Source organism: Podarcis tiliguerta (assembly GCF_965153285.1).
Source record: "Podarcis tiliguerta genome assembly, chromosome: 2".
In the NCBI taxonomy this organism is placed as follows: Eukaryota; Metazoa; Chordata; class Lepidosauria; order Squamata; family Lacertidae; genus Podarcis; species Podarcis tiliguerta.
Genome location: NC_139535.1, coordinates 19,584,004 through 19,606,307, shown reverse-complemented (window position 1 = coordinate 19,606,307; position 22,304 = coordinate 19,584,004). Strand labels below are relative to the sequence as shown.

Genomic DNA, 22,304 nt, shown 5'->3' with positions numbered 1-22,304 from the left:
AAGGAAGGGTCGGGGTGGTTGGGGGCACAGGACAGGACAGGCCCAGCGCCAGGGCTGGATGGGAACAGAGCAAAGTATAAATTGGGGGTGGAGGGGTTCTTACTTCGTAGAGTTCTGTTACCTCAGACAGCGGGACCGGCTGGCTGAAGATGTTGCCCGTGTCCTTCTCCTGGAGCTGCTCCAGCGTCCGGCGCAGGAGGATGAGGAAAGGGGTCAGCTGCATCTCCAGGGCCACCTGCTGCATTTTGATCTGAAACACAGAGCGGGAGGCGACACTGAGCTCTCGGGTCCCTAGGACAGTCCGCTGCGCTGCCTCAGCCGGGGACCTCTGAAGTAGCATGGGGTTAGAAAGCGCCAGGGCAGAGGGGCTGCGGGGAGGGGCAACCGGTGACCCTCCAGGTGCTACAACTCCCCACCCACCCCACCAAGTCCCTGACCTTTGGTTGGGGCTTGCCGGAAGTTGGGAGTCCCCCTGAAACTCTGCGCTGTAAGAGAACTTCACTTACAGGGCGACCGAGCCGTCCTTGGGGCAGCTGGCCTGCCATTATGGATCTTGTGGAACCCCCTAATACGCTGCTGTAATACACCCTTATCCCGCCCCCCACTCCTCCCGGGCAAATGCAGAGGTGCATCATGGGCAATCCTGGCGCTGCTTCGCTCCTGCCATGTCGGAACACATGGGCCTGGGAGCGAGCTCTGGGGACAACGGGAACTAGGCACGAACAAGAGGGGAGCAGAATTTGCACTAGAGCCAACAAGTCACATCTGCACAGGACGTTTTTAACGGCTGATGTTTTGTTGCCTTTTTAATATTTCGTTGGGAGCCGCCCAGAGTGCCTGGAGCAACCCAGCCAGATGAGTGGCGTATAAATAATAAAATTATTATTATTATTATTATCTGGATGAAAATAACAACAACAACAACAACAATAATTTATTATTTGTACCCCGCCCATCTGGCCGAGTTTCCCCAGCCACTCTGGGCGGCTTCCAACAAAGATGAAAAATACACTAAAATGTCACATATTAAAAACTTCCCTGAACAGGGCTGCCTTCAGATGTCTTCTGAATGTCAGGTAGTTGTTTATCGCTTTGACATCTGATGGGAGGGCGTTCCACAGGGCGGGCGCCACTACCGAGAAGGCCCTCTGCCTGGTTGCCTGTAACTTGGCCTCTCGCAGTGAGTGAGCCGCCAGAAGGCCCTCGGAGCTGGACCTCAGTGTCCGGGCAGAACGATGGGGGTGGAGACGCTCCTTCAGATATACTGGACCGAGGCCATTAAGGGCTTTAAAGCTTTGCACCTCCCCAAACACCCCTCAGACAACCCCTTCAGGAAGGGTTCGACCACCACATCCCGTAACTCCCCCAGGAAAGCCCTGTGCTCCCCTCTTATCATGCCACTTGGCTACACTGCAGAGGTCCAACGCTTTCCTCTCGCCAGTCCGCGCCACGTGTCTCCCTCCCTCCCCTCCCCAGGAGAGGACGCCCCGATCTCCCTTTCCCGCCACGGTTACCGTTTCTCTCTTGAGCTTCTCCCGCTTGCGTATTAACTCCACCAGCAAGCGCGCTCGTTCCAGGTCGTGGCGGAGGCGCTGCCAAGATTTCAGCTGCTCTTTCAGGGCCCAGTTCTTATCCTCTGTGTTATCTCGCTGCAGGAACATCAGAGTCTATGAGAGGAAGGGGCATCCCTGCCCCCTGCCAGGTTTCCACGGCTCTCAAAAGAAGAGCGGCAGCTGGCTCCGCCCAGGGTTGCTGCCGGGAGCTGAGGGGAGGGGGGCAGTGGCAAACGCCAGAGAGGAACGGGGCATGGCGAGGGCAGAGACCCCTTTGGCGGGTTTGCAAGAGGAGGCCCAAGTGCCTCCTGGCAGAAGGAAGGAAGATGCACGGAGCTGCCTTGCACAGAGTCAGAGCGCCCTGCATGGACTGTCTACCCTGACCGGCGGCAACTCTATGGTCATGGAAGAGGGCTTTCCACCCTCCCGCCTGGGACGTTTCGCATGCAATGCTGGTCCTTTTGGGTTAAGCCAGGGGTCAGCAAACTTTTTCTGTAGAGGGCTGGTCCACTGTCCCTCAGACCTTGTGGGGGGCCGGACTATATTTTGGGGAGAAAATTGAACGAATTCCTATGCCCCACAAATAACCTAGAGATGCATTTTAAATAAAAGCACATCTCTACTCATGTAAAAACACCAGGCAGGCCTCACAAATAACCCAGAGATGCATTTTAAATCGAAGGACACATTCTACGCATGTAAAAACACACTGATTCCCGGACTGTCCATGGGCTGGGTTTAGAAGGAGATTGGGCCAGATCCAGCCCCTGGGCCTTAGTTTGCCTACTCATGCTGGCTTTGGCCTTGGCCAGAGGAAATCTGTAGGTCCCCGCACCCACCACGTCTCGCTGCGGCAGCCAAGGCCTTCCTGCATGCATGCAAACTGGGGACTGCATTGCCCGGCCTTGCCGCGAAATCAGCCTAAGCTTCTCCCGCACAACCCCATGCTCCTTCAAGTCCAACAAACGATGGCAAGCGGCTGGCCAGGCACCAGAGGCCTTGCTCTTGGCCCTGCAGGCACCTGGCAGTCACGCCCCGCTCTTCCCCCCTCCCCACACGTTCCCCCCGGCCCCCAACCTCGAGGGAAGACCTACCTGCTCAGCCTTGGACACGGGAGGAGGAGGGGCCGGCCTCCCGGGCTCGCAGTTCCTATGTGACTGCAGGTGCGTTTGGAGCCGGCGCAGCAAGGGCACTCCGTTGCGGGACTGCCTCTTCAGGGTCCAGTAGCTGTGCAATCTCTGCATGAACTGGCTCTTCCTCTGGAGGGTCAAGCGGTTGGTGATCTTACTCAGCCTGCAGGGGGAGACGGGGTGGAGCGGGGAGGGTCAAGCGGTCGCCTCGCAAGGCCAGGGAGGCACAGCGGTTCCGCCTGTACCACAGGCCTAAGGAAAATGGTTAAGCGGCGCTACTGTATTGCAGAACACACCAACAGCGGGGTTTGGAGACGGGGGGAAAAGAAAACCTGGGTTCAAATCTCCTACGCAACTGGAAGGTCGTGGAGCAGCCTCGGCCGTGTTGCTAGCTCTCAGCCTTTCCCACCACTTTCGTCAACCACAAACGTCAGAGACGTGGCGCTAATGTTATTCTTGCTACGTTGCTGGTGAATGAGAGTTCTGCAGTGGCCTTTTCACTCTGCCCTGCTTCATAAGTCGTCCATCTGTGCGCCGCTAGGAGACCAGAGGAAGGGCCGCCAAAGAGCAAGGTCACGAGCAGGGGAACCTTGGTATTCCTGACGCTGCTGGACTACAAGTTCCCATCATCTGTCGCCATCAACTATGATGGCTGATGGGAGCTGTAGTCCTGCAAAATATCTGGACAGCCAAAAGTCCCGCACCCCTGAGCTGGGTCAAGGATGAGGCTAAATTTGGTTTGCCCAAGCCAGTGGCAGCCTGGATGTGGCACCCGGTTAGATCCTGAACAGGGGGCAATATCCACCCACCAACTTTCTCCATGGAATTTCCTTGGCTAAAATAGCCCGCTTGGCATCCCATCGTTGGTCTGAGAGTGAAAAAATCAAGAATCTGGTGGGTTGGAACGCCTTTTCCGAAATACATCACACAGCCAACTAAAGCACCAGGATGCACCTGGGATGATTGAGATTTAATGGACAACTTTTTAGATCTGACCTGGCCTCAAATCTCTCCTAAGCTGCCAATTCACTGTCTCTCTGCTTAACCCCGAGCCACAGCTGCCACTTGCCTCTTCGCCCCTGCATGGGACAAGAGCACTTCTCTGCAGTCAGGAAGACGAGTGGCTGGTGGCTGCAGCAACAGAACCGCTGGGAGCCCCTGCCCTGGAAAATAGTAATGTTATTCTATTGATTGATTGATTATGACATTTATATCTCACCTTTCCTCTCCACAGAGCTCAAGGGGGCACAGGTGTTCTCTGCCTCCCCATTTTATCCTCGCATCAACCCTATGAGTTAAGTTAGGCTGAGAGGCTGTGATTGGCCACCCAGCGGACTTCACGGCCAAGTAGGGATTTGAACCCTGGTCTCCCAGCTCCTAGGGACGCAGGTGGCGCTGTGGGTTAAACCACAGAGCCGATCAGAAGGTCGGCGGTTCGAATCCCCGCGACGGGGTGAGCTCCCGTTGCTCGGTCCCTGCTCCTGCCCACCTAACAGTTCGAAAGCACGTCAAAGTGCAAGTAGATCAATAGGTACCGCTCCGGTGGTAAGGTAAACGGCGTTTCCATGCGCTGCTCTGGTTCGCCAGAAGCGGCTTAGTCATGCTGGCCACATGACTTGGAAGCTGTACGTCAGCTCCCTCAGCCAATAAAAGATGATGAGCGCCGCAACCCCAGAGTCGTCCGCAACTGGACCTAATGGTCAGGGGTCCCTTTACCTTTACCTCCCAGCTCCTAGTCAAACACCCCAGCCACGACACCACATTTGGCCTTCTTACGGGAAGCCTGCAAAGCAGAACATGACGGCAACAGCTTTCTTAGCTGCTGGTGCAACTGGGACTCAGAAGCGTGTTGCTTCTGAACCTGAAGGGAGAATCTAGCCAGTAAGATTTGTAGCTACTGACAGCCTTATCCTCCAAGGACCTTAAGGTACAGATCTGTGGGCAATTTGCCTTTGCTACAAGGCTGGTTTCATTAGCTGTGGTGGGATGGAATTCTGCATTTTTTAAAGCATTTTGTACACTGGAAAAGGTGCTCGAGAAGTATGCAGCGACAAATTAAAGATTTGTCTTGTCGGCAAAACAGACTGGCATCCATCGAGACCGGCGTTCTGTTAACAGCCGCAGCCGGCCATGTAACTCTTGAGAAACCCACAAGCAAAGCAACAAGGGGAAGGCTTCCCCATGGGGATGTGGTGACACACAGTAGAGGAAACACCCACCACTGCCGGGCTTGTTTCCTGCTCCCAACGGACAGGATCGCAGAACCGCCGTCCAGCAGGAGAGCATTTTTCACCATGCAGCGAAAGCAACGTTCAGCCTGGTGTAATTTGCTGCCGCCGTTTTGCCCACAGAGGTGAGACAAATTCAAAAGCGGGGTTCCGAAGGAACACAGAATGGAGTCCTGCCTGACCTTGTCGTCAAACCGTTGGGTGAACAGTTTCTTTGGCCATAAAAAAATCTTCTGTACGTTTCCGCGCACAATTCAAAGTGTTGGTGCTGACCTTTAAAGCCCTAAACGGCCTCAGCCCGGTATACCTGAAGGAGCATCTCCACCCCCATCGTTCTGCCCGGACACTGAGATCCAGCGCTGAGGGCCTTCTGGTGGTTCCCTCATTGCGAGAAGTGAGGTTACAGGGAACCAGACAGGGGGCCTTCTCGGTGGTGGCACCCGCCCTGTGGAACGCCCTCCCTTCAGATGTGAAGGAAATAAGCAGCTATCTTCTCTTTTAAAGACATCTGAAAGCAGCCCTGTTTAGGGAAGTTTTTAATACTTTATGCTGTATTGTTTTTAACATTTGACTGGAAGCCGCCCAGAGTGGCTGGGGAAACTCTGCCAGATGGGCGGGGTATAAATAACAAATAATAATAATAATAATAATAATAATAATAATTCTGTACTCACAGAGAGAGCAGTTGAAAAGGAAGGAAGAAACAGGAGACCACCTTACTGCTTAAAAAATGGGGTGCTGTTTACGGACAGTTTCTAAAATGTTTTTAAATTGTTGTTTTATTGATAGTAATCCGATCAGGGGTTTCATGATGGCGGAGCAGTATATCAATTTTTGTAAAATGGATAAAATACACCCCCCTAAACAGTGTTATTTTTTAAAAGAAAAATAAGGTACCCTTGAGTATCCCCAGAAAAAAAGCGCAGCCCCTAACTCCTGAAATGTTTGTCCATGGCAACATTAACAGTAGCCGTTCTCCACTTAGTCCCAAAGTGCTTCTCCTTTAGCAGAAATATATATATATATACTAAATTATTTTTAAAAATTAAATCTTGAACAGTCACATGCAAACTTACTGAACATAACTCCCATGATGGTAAAAAATAAAATAAAATAACTTGCACCCTCGTGCAGAGACACGTGCGCAGTAGCTTGAGAATCAAATGGGGAATCTGTGGCCCTCCAGATAAAGCCGGACTCCAATTCCCAACAGCCGGCATGGCCAATGGTCAGGGACGATGGGAGCCGGAGTCCAGAAATGTATGCAGGGTCTCAGAAAAGCCCAGTTTAAGCCCCTGATCAGCTGTGGAGCTTGCCCAGCAACCTTGGACAGGCCAGCCTCTCTGGAGATTATCCCACTGGTTATTCAGAGGCTAAAACGCTACCTTGAACGTAGATGAACTGCAAACGTAGTAAATAAAAAAGCAGCCCTTTCACAAGCACCCAACATGTTTTTGTCTCAAGTGGATGCGGCCCAAGACAGTTTGCACATAGCAGGCCTCTGGATTAGGCGCCCCAAATTGACATCTGATGCCCCTTTAAACGGGCGGGGTACAATTGGTTTGCTCCTGTTCTTACTTTATTATGTATTTTGTGTTTTTTTTATATTGTACTTTTATGCAGCGAACCGCCCTGAGATCTACAGGTATAGGGCAAATATACAAATACAGTGGTGCCTCGCAAGACGAAAAGAATCCGTTCCGCGAGTCTTTTCGTCTTGCGGTTTTTTCGTCTTGCGAAGCAAGCCCATTGACGGATTAGCGCTATTAGCGCTATTGGCACTTTAAGGGCTAAAAACGGCTTTTTAAGGCTTAAGGGATTAGCGGTTTTGCTGCTAAAATGCTTTTAGCAGCTTAGCGATTCAGAAAAAGGGGTTTTGGAGGGAAAAAAAACCTCAAAATTTTTCGTCAATTTTCGTCTTGCGAAGCAAGCCCATAGGGAAATTCGTCTTGCGAAGCGCCTCTGCAGACGGAAAACCCTTTCGTCTTGCGGGTTTTCCGTCTTGCGAGGCATTCGTCTTGCGGGGCACCACTGTAATAAAAAATAATAAAAATCCAGGGATTTTTTTTTGCCTGGGCCATACAGACCGGCCTGCAAAGCCCCAAGTAACCCAGGCCACAACTTCGCCACTTCATGATTCCGTCTTATTAAGGTTGTGGGACGAGCGGCTTGGGGGTGGGGAGAGAGGGTGCCCTACCTGTGGGGAGGAATGCAGGGCACTGAGACCACCGGCGCAGCCGCTCTCTTCTCGGCCAGGATCTTCCTGGCCTTCTTCATCTTAATCCGGGACTTGGCCTTGGCCTTCTTGACTTTCTCCGAGCTCCAGCCTTTCCCGTCCTCCTCCTCCTCCTCCTCCTCCTCCCCCTCGCTATGCGAGAGGGCGGGCAGGCGCCGCATGGAGCCGGGCGGCGTGTGGATGTCGCAGTAGGCCGTCTTGCGGACGCTGAAGGAGGTCCCGTTGGCCCCCGTCTCGCGGACGGGCTCCATTTTCATGTAGAGCCCGGCCTGCTGGGCGCAGGTGACGTGGAAGGCGGTGTAGCAGTTGGCCTTGTGGCACTGGATGCAGGCGCCCGAGCCTCGCTGCTTGCAGATGTAGCAGGTCAGCTTCCAGCGGGCGGGCGGGATGTGCTCGATGCTGTCGATGGGCTCCAGGAAGACCGTGTTGGCGAAGCACACCTCCGGGATCCAGAGGGCGCACACCACGTGGGCCCAGCGCCCGTCGTCCGTCTGCTTGAAAGCGCCCCCTTTGTTGGGGCACAGGGCGCAGTCCACGGCCCGGGAGGGGGACTGCAGGCAGCGGCGGCACAGCCACTGGCCTTCGGGGATGTAGGGGACGCCGTAGCACTCCTGGTGCACGGCCAGGTTGCACATGTCGCAGAAGAGGATGACGTTGCTGTTCTGGCACTCGCCGTCGTTGCAGATGCAGCAGACGGCGTCCTCGTCTACCAAGGCGTTGGGGTCCCCCTTGTTGTGGCTCTCAAAGTAGGACTCCTTCTCCAGCCGGTCCATCAGGTACTCAAAGATCTCCTGGGGGATGGGGCTCACGCCCTCCGTCTTCCGGCGCTCGTTCATAATGTCCAGCCAGATGTAATCCTCCTCGTCCATGTCATACTCGACCTCCTCGTCCAGCTCCTCGGCCGACTTCTCAATGTATCTGGGGCGAGCGGGGAAGGAAAGGGACAAAAGCACACGGCTCGGTGACCTTTACAACTGAGAAAAGCGACTATAGGGTTGTTGGCTGTTACTTGCATCTATCCACCCAGGCCTGCCCTTTATGTGCTAGATGTCAGGGATGGCAAGATGACGAGGAGCAGCGGGAGGCACCAGCTAGGAGACCCACCCCCCAAGGGAAGCCCCAGAGGAGGAAGGCTCCAAGCCTGGGGATTAGTAGTGGCACACTGAGGAGAGGTCCGAGGGAAAATGGGAGGGAGGAATGGTTGGATGCTGAAGAAGCAACAGGCTTTAGTGAGCAAGGAGAGCCTGTGACAGGGAGCAGCTCAGACTCAGAGGCTGAAGCACAGAGGGAACAAGAGGCTGCAGGAGAATCCCGGGAATCTGTCTCTCCTGCTGCAACGAGCTCCTCTCCCTTGTTGTCTCCAAGGACACACAGGGCGATGCATAGGGCGGAAGAGTTTTTGCAGGTGCCCCAACATAGTTTGAGGTTGCTTGGGAAAGGTCTGGCAGAGGGAGGAGACTTAGATGGGGTAAAGAAGTTGACCATTGGTCCTGGCAACTGCTCTGTAGGGGCAAGTCCTGTCGGGATGTGTCGCTGAGCTGTGTGCGGTTTTCTCGAATCAAGAACAAACTACACTGCCTAACTCTGCAACTTGTGTGTTGACCATAGCTGTCAACTTTCAGATTTGAAAATAAGGGATCAGCAGCCTCGAAAATAAGGGATCAACAGCCTCACCTGTCCCGGGAACAGTCTACGGGATATCTAACAATCTGGGATAGCAGCGGGAAACAGTGCTGGGATAAGGGAACTTCCCGCAAAAAAAGGGAAGGTTGACAGCTATGGTGTTGACCTGCATCTGGCCCAGTTCTGAAGCTACACAGTCTGTTTAAAAAAACATTAAGGTTTGGTTGCTTTGACCTACAGAGGGAGACCTGTTACCCCTAAGCCTGAAAGCAGGAGCACAACAGGACAGATTTTGACTGGCAGCCTAATACTAAGTGTTGCCAGTTTGTTCCACCTGTAGAGTCACTTATCATTTGTTCACCTGCACCATTTTACGTAGAGAATTCTGGGGTTGGAAGGGACCACAAGGGTCATCTAGGCCAGCCCCTTGCAATGCAGGAATCTTTTCCTCAATGTGGGCCTCGAACCCACAACCCTGAGATTAAGAGTCTCCTGCTCTACTGACTGAGCCACGACTGGCTGCTTCTCTTCCTGGCAGAATTAGCTGAGTACCAGCAGGAGCTCTGCATGCCATCCCTCTTCCTCTACACTGAGAATTCTGGTCACAGCCATCCAAGCTCTTGTTTTTCTTTGACCTGGGGAGTGCGGGGAGAAACCTATCACGTCACTCTGTGAAAATCCTTTCGTGCAAGACGCCACACTACTTACAGGTGAGTGAACCGGACTGGGCGAAACACTGCTGCAATCAGACAAAGTCTTCCAACTTCAGCATAATGTACCTCTCAAAAGTCAGGGGTAGGAAGGTGGTGTTGGGGAGTTAAGGCGTCCCTCCAGACAAGAGCACTTTTTTTTTACCCTGCCCCCTGATGCCAGGGGATTCTGTGACCACCGGGTAGGAATACTGCCGTTCCAGATTCTCCTCCCAAGGTGCAACCCCTCGCTCCTGTTAGGAAGGGAAGAACTCTTCCTTTGCCCAAGGGACACAGGCTGCCTCGGTCTCCAAGCTGCAGCAAGGCTCAGCCAGGTGATGCCCTCCGAGAGGGAAGTGCAGAGGCCCCCTGAGAAATGCTCAGCAGCACCTCCTTAAAGTGCTCTCCTCCCCATTTGAGGACCTCAGCTTGGATGGAGATGATTAATAATCCAGTGGTGCCTCGCAAGACAAAAAGAATCCGTTCCGCGAGTCTCTTCGTCTAGTGGTTTTTTCGTCTTGCGAAGCAACCCTATTAGCGGATTAGCGGTTTAGTGGCTATTAGCGGCTATTAAAGGCTTAAGGGATTAGCGGATTAGCTGCTAAAAGGCTATTAGCAGCTTAGTGCCTTAGAAAAAGGGGGTGGGGAGCGAAAAAAAATCGCAAGAATCGCAAGACATTTTCATCTTGCGAAGCAAGCCCATAGGAAATTTGTCCTGCGAAGTGCATTGAAAAACGGAAAACCCTTTCGTCTAGCAGGTTTTCCATCTTGCGAGGCATTTGTCTTGCGGGGCACCACTGTATTGCATACCACTTAAGGGGGCACCTAGCCTATCTAGGAGAAGGAAAACTCTGATCCTAAACAAACACTGCCTTGCAGGATACCATCAGGAGAAGAAAAGGCAAAGGAGTAAACCAGGGGCCAGCAAACTTTTTCAGCAGGGGGCCAGTCCACTGCCCCTCAGACCTTGTGGGGGGCCAGACTCTATTTTGAAGGGGGGAGGAATGAATGAATTCCTACGCCCCACAAATAACCCAGAGATGCATTTTAAATAAAAGGACACATTCTACTCATGTAAAAACAAGCTGATTGCCGGACTGTCTGAGGGCTGGACTGAGAAGGCGATTGGGCTGGATCCGGCCCCCGAGCTTTAGTTTGCCTACCCATGGAGTAAACCCACACAAATCCTGAGTGGAGTCCCTAAGGCGGTTGGATGGCACCTTGTACACCTCCTTACATAGAACTGCAACTCCTGCAGCCACGCTGGTGCCGAACGGACTGCTCTGCTTTTCTTTGGACCAGATCAGTGAGGCTGGGCAGCCCAGGACCTCCCCACCCACTGCCCAGGCTGCTGCCCCAGGGAGGTCACTTCAGTGCTGTTAATGTAGCAAAAACAACACGGGAGGTAGCAGCTACGAGTTACCACTCTCCACAGCTACAGCAGGCGCTGTGATTCTCCGGCAGGGCTGGGTGATATATCGATACATTGCCCAAAACAAGTCCATATCGTGATATCGGTTCCATAGGTTTTTTAACCTAGCACAACATATTGCAAATCATGATGTGTGTGTGTGTGTGTGCTGTGAAAAAATCACAATGTGGGGGAAACGGTGAAGCCGGACGATGCCTGTACATAGCTCCACCCTTATTTCAGACATTGTGATAGGTTGGTATATCACGATGTTTAGGGGGTGATATACCACGATTCTGAAAAACCAGATATTGCCCAGTCCTATAATCCAGTGGTTTGACTTTGCCCCAGGAGGCGAACTCCATTGTCTCTCGATGGATGCTAACAACATACCACATAATATAAGAAGAAGAATCTCTTAAGTTGCTTACATGGGACGCAATCAAAACCCAACCACGACCCTGCAAAGCCCTCCGAACCACAGCTCCACAGGGTGCCCCCAACCCACAGGTGGTACCTGTAATACGAGGAGGGGCGAGGAGGGGCGTCAGGCGTGTCCTGGTCCAGTTCCCGGTACACGGCCTCTGGGAGCTTGGGCATGTTGCCCGCCGAGGCACTGTGGTGGTGATGGTTGGAGTCCTTTCGCTTCTCCTTATTCTTATGCTTGCCAGCTTTGGGGGCCACGGAGGGCGTCTCCGTGTTCTCCTTGTTGCTGTTGTTCTCTGGGACCTCCTCGGGCGCCTCGTCGTCCTCCGACACCACGTCCAGGTTGTCGAAGATGCTGATGCGGTGCACGCGGCCGTGCAGGTCCACTTCCACCATGCGCTGGGCCTGCGCGTAGGTCATGACCTCTCGGCCCGGCGACTGCGAGGTCTCGGAGGGGCTGGGCGACTGCTTGTTGGCCGCCCGGCCGTGCCGGCCCTTCTTCTTGTGCTTGCGCAGAGGGGCGCTCTGCGGGGGCGGGGGGTTGTCATGGTCGTAGTGGTAGAGGTGGTACTCAATGCCGCTGTAGCTCTTGTAGATCTTGCGGCAGGTGTCCACCGGGCACTCGTACGGCGGCTTGGTGGCCCGCAGGTTGTGGCAGAACGTCTTCACGTCAAAGTCCACCCCCATGGCGCCTGCTTAGCTCTGTAGGGAAGGGGGAACCAAGAGCGGAGAGGTCAGGGCTGGCGAATCACCCGGATACCTACCAACGGATACGACCCAAAACGCCTGTGCCGGGAGGAGCTTCGCAAACAGGCTTCTAGCACGTCGTAACAGGACCTGCTCCACTCCCAGACGGATCTAGCACAAAATGCACACAGGGACCAGCCAATTCCCAGAGGCAGACTGGGAACGTGACAACCACATCAGAGACTGTTGTGCAAAATTTTGCACAGAACTGTACTGCTTCTTTTCCCTAACCAGGTATTACACCTCGTCCTCTTTCTCCTGGGGTGTTGCCAAATCATGCAAGGAAAAATGTGGGCAGCAGCCATCTGGGCACTAGGGACGTGGGATGTTATTCTACTCACCCTGCCTGATGCTGCCCATCTAAGGAATTTCTGCTGGTTGCGCAGGGAGCAGAACAGGTTCTGTGGCCCTCGAGGTGTTGCCGGACTACAACTCCTATCATCCCCTGGCAGATGGCCATGCTGGCTGCAGCTGAAAGGAGCTGTAGTCTAACATTTGGAGAGCCTTGAGGTTCTCATTCCTGGTCTAGCTGTTCTCCGTTCCTCCTACAAATTACTCCTCAAAGCCCATTTTTTCAGCAAAGCTTTTCCTGAACTTCTTCACTTCCTTGCTGGCTGACTTCCCTGTATGGCAGCCTCACAGAGTCAACTAATATAGCATTGTCGGCAGGGGACATCTAACAGTGCTTGGCGTGCTAAACTGCAAAGGTAAGGCACGCAGCTCCAAAAATACCACCAATTGGCTGCACCAATAAGCCACAACCATGTAGCAAGTCTCTGTTGTGTTCATTTCTATTTCTAAGGCATGGGGCCAGTTTCCTTCCCTTCGTATTTTGTTTTTTGTGGCCTTCACATCCAGTGGCGTAGCGTGGGGGGTGCAGGGGGGGCCGGCAGCACCGGGCGCAACATCTGGGGGGGGGGCGCTCGCACTCGCAGCTCTCTGCCCCTACCTGGCTCACTCACTCTCTCTCACTGCAGTGCTGGCTGTGCGAATCCGATCCGAGCCGCCGGGTCGCCGCCCACTGTGGAGGGGAGGGTGCCAGGCGTGCGGTACGGTGCGGAGAGAGAGCGAGGGACTATCTGGGGGAGGGACAGTGCAGCGGGGGGGGGGCGCAAATTACTTGCCTTGCCCCGGGTGCTGACAACCCACGCTACGCCACTGTTCACACCTGTGATGTCCTGCAACATTCAAAGCCATTTTTACCCCTTTATCCGTTCCTGTCTTCACTCTCCACTCCATCCAGAGCAGACCGTAAGCCCTCTAGACAGGGATCCTTCTCACTTGTATTTTCTGTTCTTTGCTAAGCACGCTGCTACCACTAAATTTTAAAGCAGCAGGAGCCTGGCAGTGGCGGGGAAGGGAAAGAGTTTGAGAATATTAGCATTAACCAAATTACTCATGGTATCCTCCCACTACCCCGCAGCTGCATAAGAGACAAGCTGGGCCACAGTTATCCAGGCTCTGGTAACATCCCATGTGGGCTACTGAAATGTGTTATATGCTGGACTGCCCTTGAAGACTACTCTGGAATTTCAGCTGGGATGAAGTACAGTGGCTTAGAATGTTAACTGCAACTGGCAGAATGGAACATGTATCAGAAGTTCTGAAACAACTCAACCAGCCCCAATCCATTTCTGCTTCTCAGCTTTAAAGCTCTGAATAGCCAGGTATCTAAAGGGCTACCTTTTTCTCCCCATGAACATATCCCCCTTCCAAGGCCCACTCTGAAGTGAGGTAGATGGCAAAGCACCACAATGTAGAATGCTCTTCCTTTTCAGCACCAGCGGAAGGCTTTTGTTCACCCCGGCTTTTAATGTAAACTAGCTGCAGGGTGGCGCTGTGGGTTAAACCACAGAGCCTAGGGCTTGCCAATCAGAAGGTCGGCAGTTCGAATCCTCACGACGGGGTGAGCTCCCGTTGCTCGGTCCCTGCTCCTGCCAACCTAGCAGTTCGAAAGCACATCCAAGTGCAAGTAGATAAATAGGTACCGCTCTGGCGGGAAGGTAAACAGCGTTTCCATGTGCTGCTCTGGTTCACCAGAAGCGGCTTAGTCATGCTGGCCACATGACCCAGAAGCTGTACGCCGGCTCCCTCGGCCAATAAAGCGAGATGAGCGCCACAACCCCAGAGTCGGTCACGACTGGACCTAATGGTCAGGGGTCCCTTTACCTTTGCCTAGCAGCAGAGAATGACAACTAAGACAAGGAAAGTCTGACTAGCAACATGGAATGGCCCTCGACTTAATACTACCCACAGTTGTGCAACTGATAGCAACACCCAAAAGGGAAGCGGAAGAATGCCTGTCACTTGCCACTTCTTGCTCAGGCTGTCTCTCACACATTGCCTCTGTCGTGCCATGGTGTCCCCAAGCTGGAGAGGAAATGAAAATTAATGGGAAAGGTGTCAGGCAACCCAAGCTGCATTGACTTCCTTTCTACAACAGGAATCAGACAGTACTAGGAATGAAAATCCCAAGCTTTGCCTGTGTGTGCAGCCTCCAACAACTCTTTGCACCTGTTGTTGTTTACTACATTTCTATACCGCCCTCCATCCGAAGATCACAATTTACAATGTAAAAACACAAAAATGTGCAAACAAAAACAATATCCCCCAACTGCTCTTTTCCCTTTAGTGGTACACTCTGTGTTTGTTTGTGCATGTGTTGTTGTTGTAGCACCAGGAATAAAGAGAAAAGGGCTGAAAGAGAACGCTGAAGGGCGCCAATCAGCCCGCCACACCTTTTGGCCCTGATAACTTCCCACATTGCCTTTCTCACCTGCGGCATCCTCTGCTTGGAGCAAGGAAGAAGAATTAGCACAGAAAGGATAGGCAAGCAGATAGAGAGGCTTGACCCTGCTTTACACACTGCAAACCTTACATTACCTCTCTCATCCCACGCTGTGCCAGCAGCTATGAGGAGAACCATAACTATGGGAGAAGAACGAGGGAGGGCAGGTGGCCGTGAAGCTGCTCCCATCACACACCAGCTTCCCTATCTCCAAGGCACCCTCTGCCACAGAGAGAGCACAGGAGAATAAGTGGGTAGCAGAGAAGGCAGAGAAAGACGCCAACCCAGTATGCCACCACCTTTGCCCAAGTAACCCTGCGGTGTACCAGGAGGGCAACGGGTGGCGGCCATCAGGCTACCCACCTTTCGCTCCGTGGGCCTTCTTTACCTTTGTGGCACCTTCCAGCATAGGTGGGCAGGGCAAAAGAGCAGACTCGTGCCGTGGTTCATGCAAACCCCACCCCACCTCCCCCAACAGCAGGGCAGCAGCTGTCATGGGAGGGGGCAACCTGGGCAAAGCAGCTGTCAAGTTCTCTCTCTCTATCTTCATAGTGCTGGTGGGGGGGGGAGGACCCAGAGAAGTCCGCACTCCACATCCCCTGCTGTGGGGCACATTGTCCCAGTGGGCGCTAAAGAGAGGGACAGCTGCTGCCCTCCCTAGATGTTGCTGGACAACAACGCTGCTCCTATTATTATTATTATTATTATTATTATTATTATTCTGATGTGCTGGATTTGTAGACCGCCCTTCGCCCGTATAACTCAGGGCGGCTCACAGCAAACCCATCACCCTTGGGGGGCCCTGCAATGGGAGGAAGAGGGGCTGTCAAGAGCGTGCTCTCTCTCTCTCATTCCCACGCGCGCGCATTTCCTGCATGCATCGGAGGTGTGGGGGGGAAGTGTGGGTCGGATGTGGGGCAGGAGAAGAAGACAGCTTGGGGGTTGGCGGGGCAGGAGCGGTGGGGGGGAATATCGGAGGAAATGCCAGCCTGCCCGGCAATGCTTTGCCCGCCGCCTTCTCCCCCCTTTGCAAGGCGCACACAGACCCACGCAGAAGCAGCGGCAGCCCCCGTTTCCTCGCTGTTTCCGCGGGAGAAACCCGCCCGCCCGCCAGCCCGCCCGCCGGGCGGCTTCCCCTCGCCGCTCCCCGCTCCCCTCCCCTTCCCCGCCCGCAGGCTCTCTCACCGCGCTCGGCCTCAGGCCCCCCGCCCGCGTCTGGGCGGCTGCTGGGCGGCTCTCGTGGCGGCAGGGCCCATGGGCCCAGCCCGGCCCGGCCCGGACAATGGAGAAGGAGGAGGAGGCTCCGGCGGCGGCGGCGGCAGCAGCAGCAGCTCCTGCGCGGGGAAGCCCCGCTGGGTAAAGCCGCTCCTTGGCAACCGCACTTTCGCCACCAGGCTCGTGTTTGTGTATGTGGGGGGCACCTGCCGATTCCACCCCCCCAGTTTTCCCCCCTGTCTCGCCACACACGTTTCCCCACCACCACCGTCTTCTTCCAATTTGCAAGGTCAGACTTCCCGGCCGGCGGCCGTGGGCGAATCTGCTGCCGCCAATGTCAAGGCTGTGCTGTCGTCGAGAGTGAAGGGGGGGGGAGCGTTGAGGGGGTCTCCCGCTCAGGACGCCTGGGTCCCTCTCCGGTCCAGCTCCGGGAGGAGGAGGAGGGGGAGCCCCGTTTCCGTGCCACGGGTGTTTGGACTGGGACTTTCTTACACCCCCACCCCATCCCACCCCAACTCCCAGAGCGTCCAGGCAAGAGTAGGGAGCTGGGGAGTGGAGCCCCCTCTCTCTCTTGACAGCGTTCCCCAGGGAAAGAGAGGAGAGGTGCTGCTGAGGCTCTAAAGGGAAATTATAAAACGAGAGGCCTGGAAGGTAGTGGCCATTCATTCACGGATGTGTAACACGGATGTGTAACAATAGCAAATGTCGCTTTCGACGACAATAATAATATTGCTGGTGCTGACCATCATTGCTTTTGAGCAGGGATAAGGAAACAGGGGTTGCTGGGCTGCAACTTCCGTCACTGGCCATGCCGGCTGGAGCTGAAGTCCAGCAACATCTAGGGAACTGCAGTTGCCCAGCCTGCCATCATGGGAAGACCACAAGTTCCCGAGTGCTGCTTTGCAAGAAAGGTGACTGTTACGCTGGTATTCATGCAGGTGCTGGCAGAGGCAACATATGAAACTAGGTTCAGTTCTCATAGAGTGTGCAGAAGTAGGCCCTATCGCTAGCTTAAAATGCAGCCAGGTCGTTTTTTTTCTTAGTCTGGATCATAAGAACATAAGAAAGGCTTCCTGGATCAGGCCTGCGGTCCATATGTAGTCTAGCATCCTGTTCTCACCGTGGCCACGCAGACATGGGTGTAGCCAAGGAGGTGCAGAGAGGTAAAGGTAAAGGGACCCCTGACCATTAGGTCCAGTCGTTGCGGTGCGCATCTCGCTTTATTGGCCGAGGGAGCCGGCGTACAGCTTCCAGGTCATGTGGCCAGCATGACTAAGCCGCTTCTGGCAAACCAGAGCAGCGCACGGAAACGCCGTTTACCTTCCCGCCGGAGTGGTACCTATTTATCTACTTGCACTGGCATGCTTTCAAACTGCTAGGTGGGCAGGAGCTGGGACCGAACAACGGGAGCTCACCCTGTCGCGGGGATTCGAACTGCCAACCTTCTAATTGGCAAGTCCTAGGCTCTGTGGTTTAACCCACAGCGCCACCCACGTCCCTGGTGCAGAGAAGAGCAGCCCCCAAATCAATAAAATACATAGCAAACTAAGGTTCTCTCCTCCCCCAATAAAAAAGGCCTGCCCCTTCAACAAAAGGCCTGCACCCAGATGCCTGTGAAAACCTACAAGCAGGACCTGAGCACACAAAAAATTTACCCTTCCTACAGTTTCCAACAACTGGTACCAGAAACGCTTCTGAGGCCACTGAGAGCCTGCTCTCCATGAATTTATCTATTTCTTTTTTTTAAAGCCTTCCAAATGGGTGGCCATCACTGCATTCTGTGGGTCCATAGTTTCACTGTGCATTGTGTGATAAGTACTTTCTTTTGTCTGGCCTGAATCTTCCAATGTGGATCTATCCACAGTTTACGAGAGAAGGAAGGAAGCTGGGGGTTTTTTTGGGGGGTGTGCATCAAAATGCGACATTTCTCAAAATGACTGTTGCTGTATGCTTCCCAAACCAGCAGTGGGAGTGCAGTGAACGCAGTGCAGAGTAAATGGTACACAGCATTCTTCCCAAGTGAGTTTTATAGCAGGGATGGGGAAACTTTTCCCACCTGAGAGTCACAATCCCTGATAGGTCTTATAAGAATTTTAAGGTCTTATATATATATAATGTTGTTGTTGTTGTTTAGTCGTTTAGTCATGTCCGAGTCTTCGTGACCCCATGGACCAGAGCACGCCAGGCACTCCTGTCTTCCACTGCCTCCCGCAGTTTTGTCAGACTCATGTTTGTAGCTTCGAGAACACTCTCCAACCATCTCGTCCTCTGTCGTCCCCTTCTCCTTGTACCCTCCATCTTTCCCAACATCAGGGTCTTTTCCAGGGAGTCTTCTCTTCTCATAAGGTGGCCAAAGTATTGGAGCCTCAGCTTCAGGATCTGTCCTTCCAGTGAGCGCTCAGGACTAATTTCCTTAAGAATGGATGCGTTTGATCTTCTTGCAGTCCATGGGACTCTCAAGAGTCTCCTCCAGCACCATAATTCAAAAGCATCAATTCTTCAGCGATCAGCCTTCTTTATGGTCCAGCTCTCACTTCCATACATCACTACTGGGAAAACCATGGCTTTAACTATACGGACCTTTGTTGGCAAGGTGATGTTTCTGCTTTTTAAGATGCTGTCTAGGTTTGCCATCGCCTTTCTCCCAAGGAGCAGGCGTCTTTTAATTTTGTGACTGCTGTCACCATCTGCAGTGATCATGGAGCCCAAGAAAGTAAAATCTCTCACTGCCTCCATTTCTTCCCCTTCTATTTGCTAGGAAGTGATGGGCCCGGTGGCCATGATCTTCGTTTTTTTGATGTTGATCTTCAGACCATATTTTGCGCTCTCCTCTTTCACCCTCATTAAAAGGTTCTTTAATTCCTCCTCACTTTCTGCCATCAAGGTTGTGTCATCTGCATATCTGAGGTTGTTGATAATTCTTCCGGCGATCTTAATTCCGGCTTGGGATTCATCCAGCCCAGCCTTTTGCATGATGAATTCTGCATATAGATTAAATAAGCAGGGAGACAATATACAGCCTTGCCGTACTCTTTTCCCAATTTTGAGCCAATCAGTTGTTCCATATCCAGTTCTAACTGTATCTTCTTGTCCCACATAGAGATTTCTCAGGAGACAGATGAGGTGATCAGGCACTCCCATTTCTTTAAGAACTTGCCATAGTTTGCTGTGGTCGACACAGTCAAAGGCTTTTGCATAGTCAATGAAGCAGAAGTAGATGTCTTTCTGAAACTCTCTAGCTTTCTCCATAATCCAGCGCATGTTTGCAATTTGGTCTCTGGTTCCTCTGCCTCTTCTAAATCCAGCTTGCACTTCTGGGAGTTCTTGGTCCACATACTGCTTAAGCCTGCATTGTAGAATTTTAAGCATAACCTTGCTAGCGTGTGAAATGAGTGCAATTGTGCGGTAGTTGGAGCATTCTTTGGCACTGCCCTTCTTTGGGATTGGGATGTAGACTGATCTTCTCCAATCTTCTGGCCACTGCTGAGTTTTCCAAATTTGCTGGCATATTGAGTGTAGCACCTTAACAGCATCATCGTTTAAAATTTTAAATAGTTCAGCTGGAATATCATCACTTCCACTGGCCTTGTTATTAGCAGTACTTTCTAAGGCCCATTTGACTTCACTCTCCAGGATGTCTGGCTCAAGGTCAGCAACCACACTACCTGGGGTGTACGGGACATCCATTTCTTTCTGGTATAGTTCCTCTGTGTATTCTTGCCACCTCTTCTTGATGTCTTCTGCTTCTGTTAGGTCCTTTCCACTTTTGTCTTTTATTATGGTAATCTTTGTACAAAATGTTCCTTTCATATCTCCAATTTTCTTGAACAGATCTCTGGTTTTTCCCATTCTATTGTTTTCCTCTATTTCTTTGCACTGCTCGTTTAAGAAGGCTTTCTTGTCTCTCCTTGCTATTTTTTGGAACTCTGCATTCAATTTCCTGTATCTTTCACTATCTCCCTCGCATTTTGCTTGCCTTCTCTCCCCCACTATTTGTAAGGCCTCGTTGGACAGCCACTTTGCTTTCTTGCATTTCCTTTTCATTGGGATGGTTTTAGTTGCTGCCTCCTGTATAATGTTTCGAGCCTCTATCCATAGTTCTTCAGGCACTCTGTCCACCAAATCTAAATCCTTAAACCTGTTCCTCACTTCCACTGTGTATTCATAAGGGATTTGACTTAGATTGTATCTTACCGGCCCAGTGGTTTTTCCTACTTTCTTCAGTTTAAGCTTGAATTTTGCTATAAGAAGCTGATGATCTGAGCCACAGTCAGCTCCAGGTCTTGTTTTTGCTGACTGTATAGAGCTTCTCCATCTTTGGCTGCAGAGTATATAATCAATCTGATTTCGATGCTGCCCATCTGGTGATATCCATGTGTAGAGTCGTCTCTTGTGTTGTTGGAAAAGCGTGTTTGTGATGACCAGCTTGTTCTCTTGGCAGAACTCTATTAGCCTTTGCCCTGCTTCGTTTTGATCTCCAAGGCCAAACTTGCCAGTTGTTCCTTTTATCTCTTGACTCCCTACTTTAGCATTCCAGTCCCCTATAATGAGAAGAACAGCCTTATTTGGTGTCATTTCTATAAGGTGTTGTAAGTCTTCATAGAATTGGTCAGTTTCAGTTTCTTCAGCACCAGTGGTTGGTGCATAAACTTGGATTACTGTGATGTTAAAAGGTCTGCCTTGGATTCGTATCGAGATCATTCTATCATTTTTGAGATTGCATCCCATTACAGCCTTCACCACTCTTTTGTTGACTATGAGGGCCACTCCATTTCTTTTACGGGATTCTTGCCCACAGTAATAGATATGATGGTCATCCAATCTGAATTCGCCCATTCCTGTCCATTTTAGTTCACTGATGCCCAGGATGTCAATATTTATTCTTGCCATCTCATTTTTGACCACATCCAACTTACCAAGGTTCATGGTTCTTACATTCCAGATTCCTATGCAATATTTTTCTTTACAGCATTGAACTTTCCTTTCGCTTCCAGGCATATCCGCAACTGAACGTCCTTTCGGCTTTGGCCCAGCCGTTTCATCAGCTTTGAATCTACTTGTACTTGTCCTCCGCTCTTCCTCAGTAGCACGTTGGACGCCTTCCGACCTGAGGGGCTCATCTTCCAGCGTCATAACTTTTATATGCCTGTTGCCTTTGTCCGTGGAGTTTTCTTGGCAGGGATACTGGAGAGGCTTGCCGGTTCCTGCTCCAGGTGGATCATGTTTGGTCAAAACTCTCCACTATGACCTGTCCATCTTGGGTGGCCCTGCACAGCATAGCTCATAGCTTCTCTGAGTTATTCAAGCCCCTTCGCCACGGCAAGGCAGTGATCCATGAAGGGGATATATATAATAGATGTTCATAAATGTACCAAGCAAACACATACAAATACGTAAACCACATGTCTGAAACCCATAGAAAAGTCCTGAAACCATTTTCTCTCTCCAAAAATGACCTCAAATATTTCTCTGCAAGGTCGGTGGAAATGGGAAATCTCCCCATTGTCTCTGTGCTCACAAATCCTGCCATAAGGGCACATTTAAGGTGTGAACAGGGTGAGCCTGTGACCTGGATTCAGGAATTAAGTAGTTATAATAACAAAAGAGTGCCCAAAACCCAGATAATGCAATCAGGTAAATGGCAGACAGGAAAAAAACAACACACTCAGGATTCTGTTTTAGACGCCCCCCTGTGATGTATGTGTGATGTATTGGGGGAGGCCCCCCCAAAAGTAACCTATTTCATATACTTCTTTTTAGTTCTTCTAACAAAGGAGATTGTCCCGTTCCCCCCCAGTTATTAACAGTTTACAAGCAGCGGTTAGCATCTCTTCCACAAATTTCTGGAACTTTAGATAGACAGCCCCTTCAACTAATTGAAAGGTTTGTAAAATCAGACTTCCACTATTCCCAACTTGAAAGCCTGTTTGAAAGTGGAAGTGCTGAAAATATAGCAGAGACTAGGCCTGCCTAAGAATCAGGAGAAGGGGATTCCAAAGGCTGCTGTGCAGCAACACTAAAGGCCTCATTCCCACATTTTGCAGGGGACCTCCTGACAAGGCGCTTGCCTCCAGAGTGTAGTGAACCATTGGGTATATAATAATAATATAAAATTTATTTATACCCCGCCCTCCCCAGCCACGACCAGGCCCAGGGCGGCTAACGCCAGGTATATAAACAATTCATTAAAATACAACTTAAAAACAAGATTAAAATACAACATTAAAATGCAGCCTCATTTCAGTAGAAACTCAAATC

At 51.8% G+C, this 22,304-nt stretch overlaps 1 protein-coding gene across 6 annotated transcripts in view; it reads right to left on the bottom strand.

Moving 5' to 3' along the window:
• The window catches only part of BRPF1 (bromodomain and PHD finger containing 1), a 43,218-nt gene that overhangs the window by 14,724 nt on the left and 6,190 nt on the right, over positions 1 to 22,304 (bottom strand). Inside the window, exons 1-6 of one of the 6 annotated variants that reach the window (XM_083424690.1) lie at positions 16,017 to 16,204; positions 11,388 to 11,998; positions 7,109 to 8,065; positions 2,648 to 2,846; positions 1,515 to 1,649; positions 122 to 250 (exon numbers count right to left, since the gene is read on the bottom strand). In XM_083424690.1, coding sequence (XP_083280816.1) covers positions 122 to 250; positions 1,515 to 1,649; positions 2,648 to 2,846; positions 7,109 to 8,065; positions 11,388 to 11,983 — 2,016 coding nt within the window. In that variant the 5' untranslated portion in view covers positions 11,984 to 11,998; positions 16,017 to 16,204. Of the gene's footprint in view, positions 1 to 103; positions 251 to 1,514; positions 1,668 to 2,647; positions 2,847 to 7,108; positions 8,066 to 11,387; positions 11,999 to 16,016; positions 16,205 to 22,304 lie in introns of those variants that run through there. The other 5 variants (XM_083424689.1, XM_083424687.1, XM_083424686.1 and 2 more) reach the window with 5 other exon arrangements.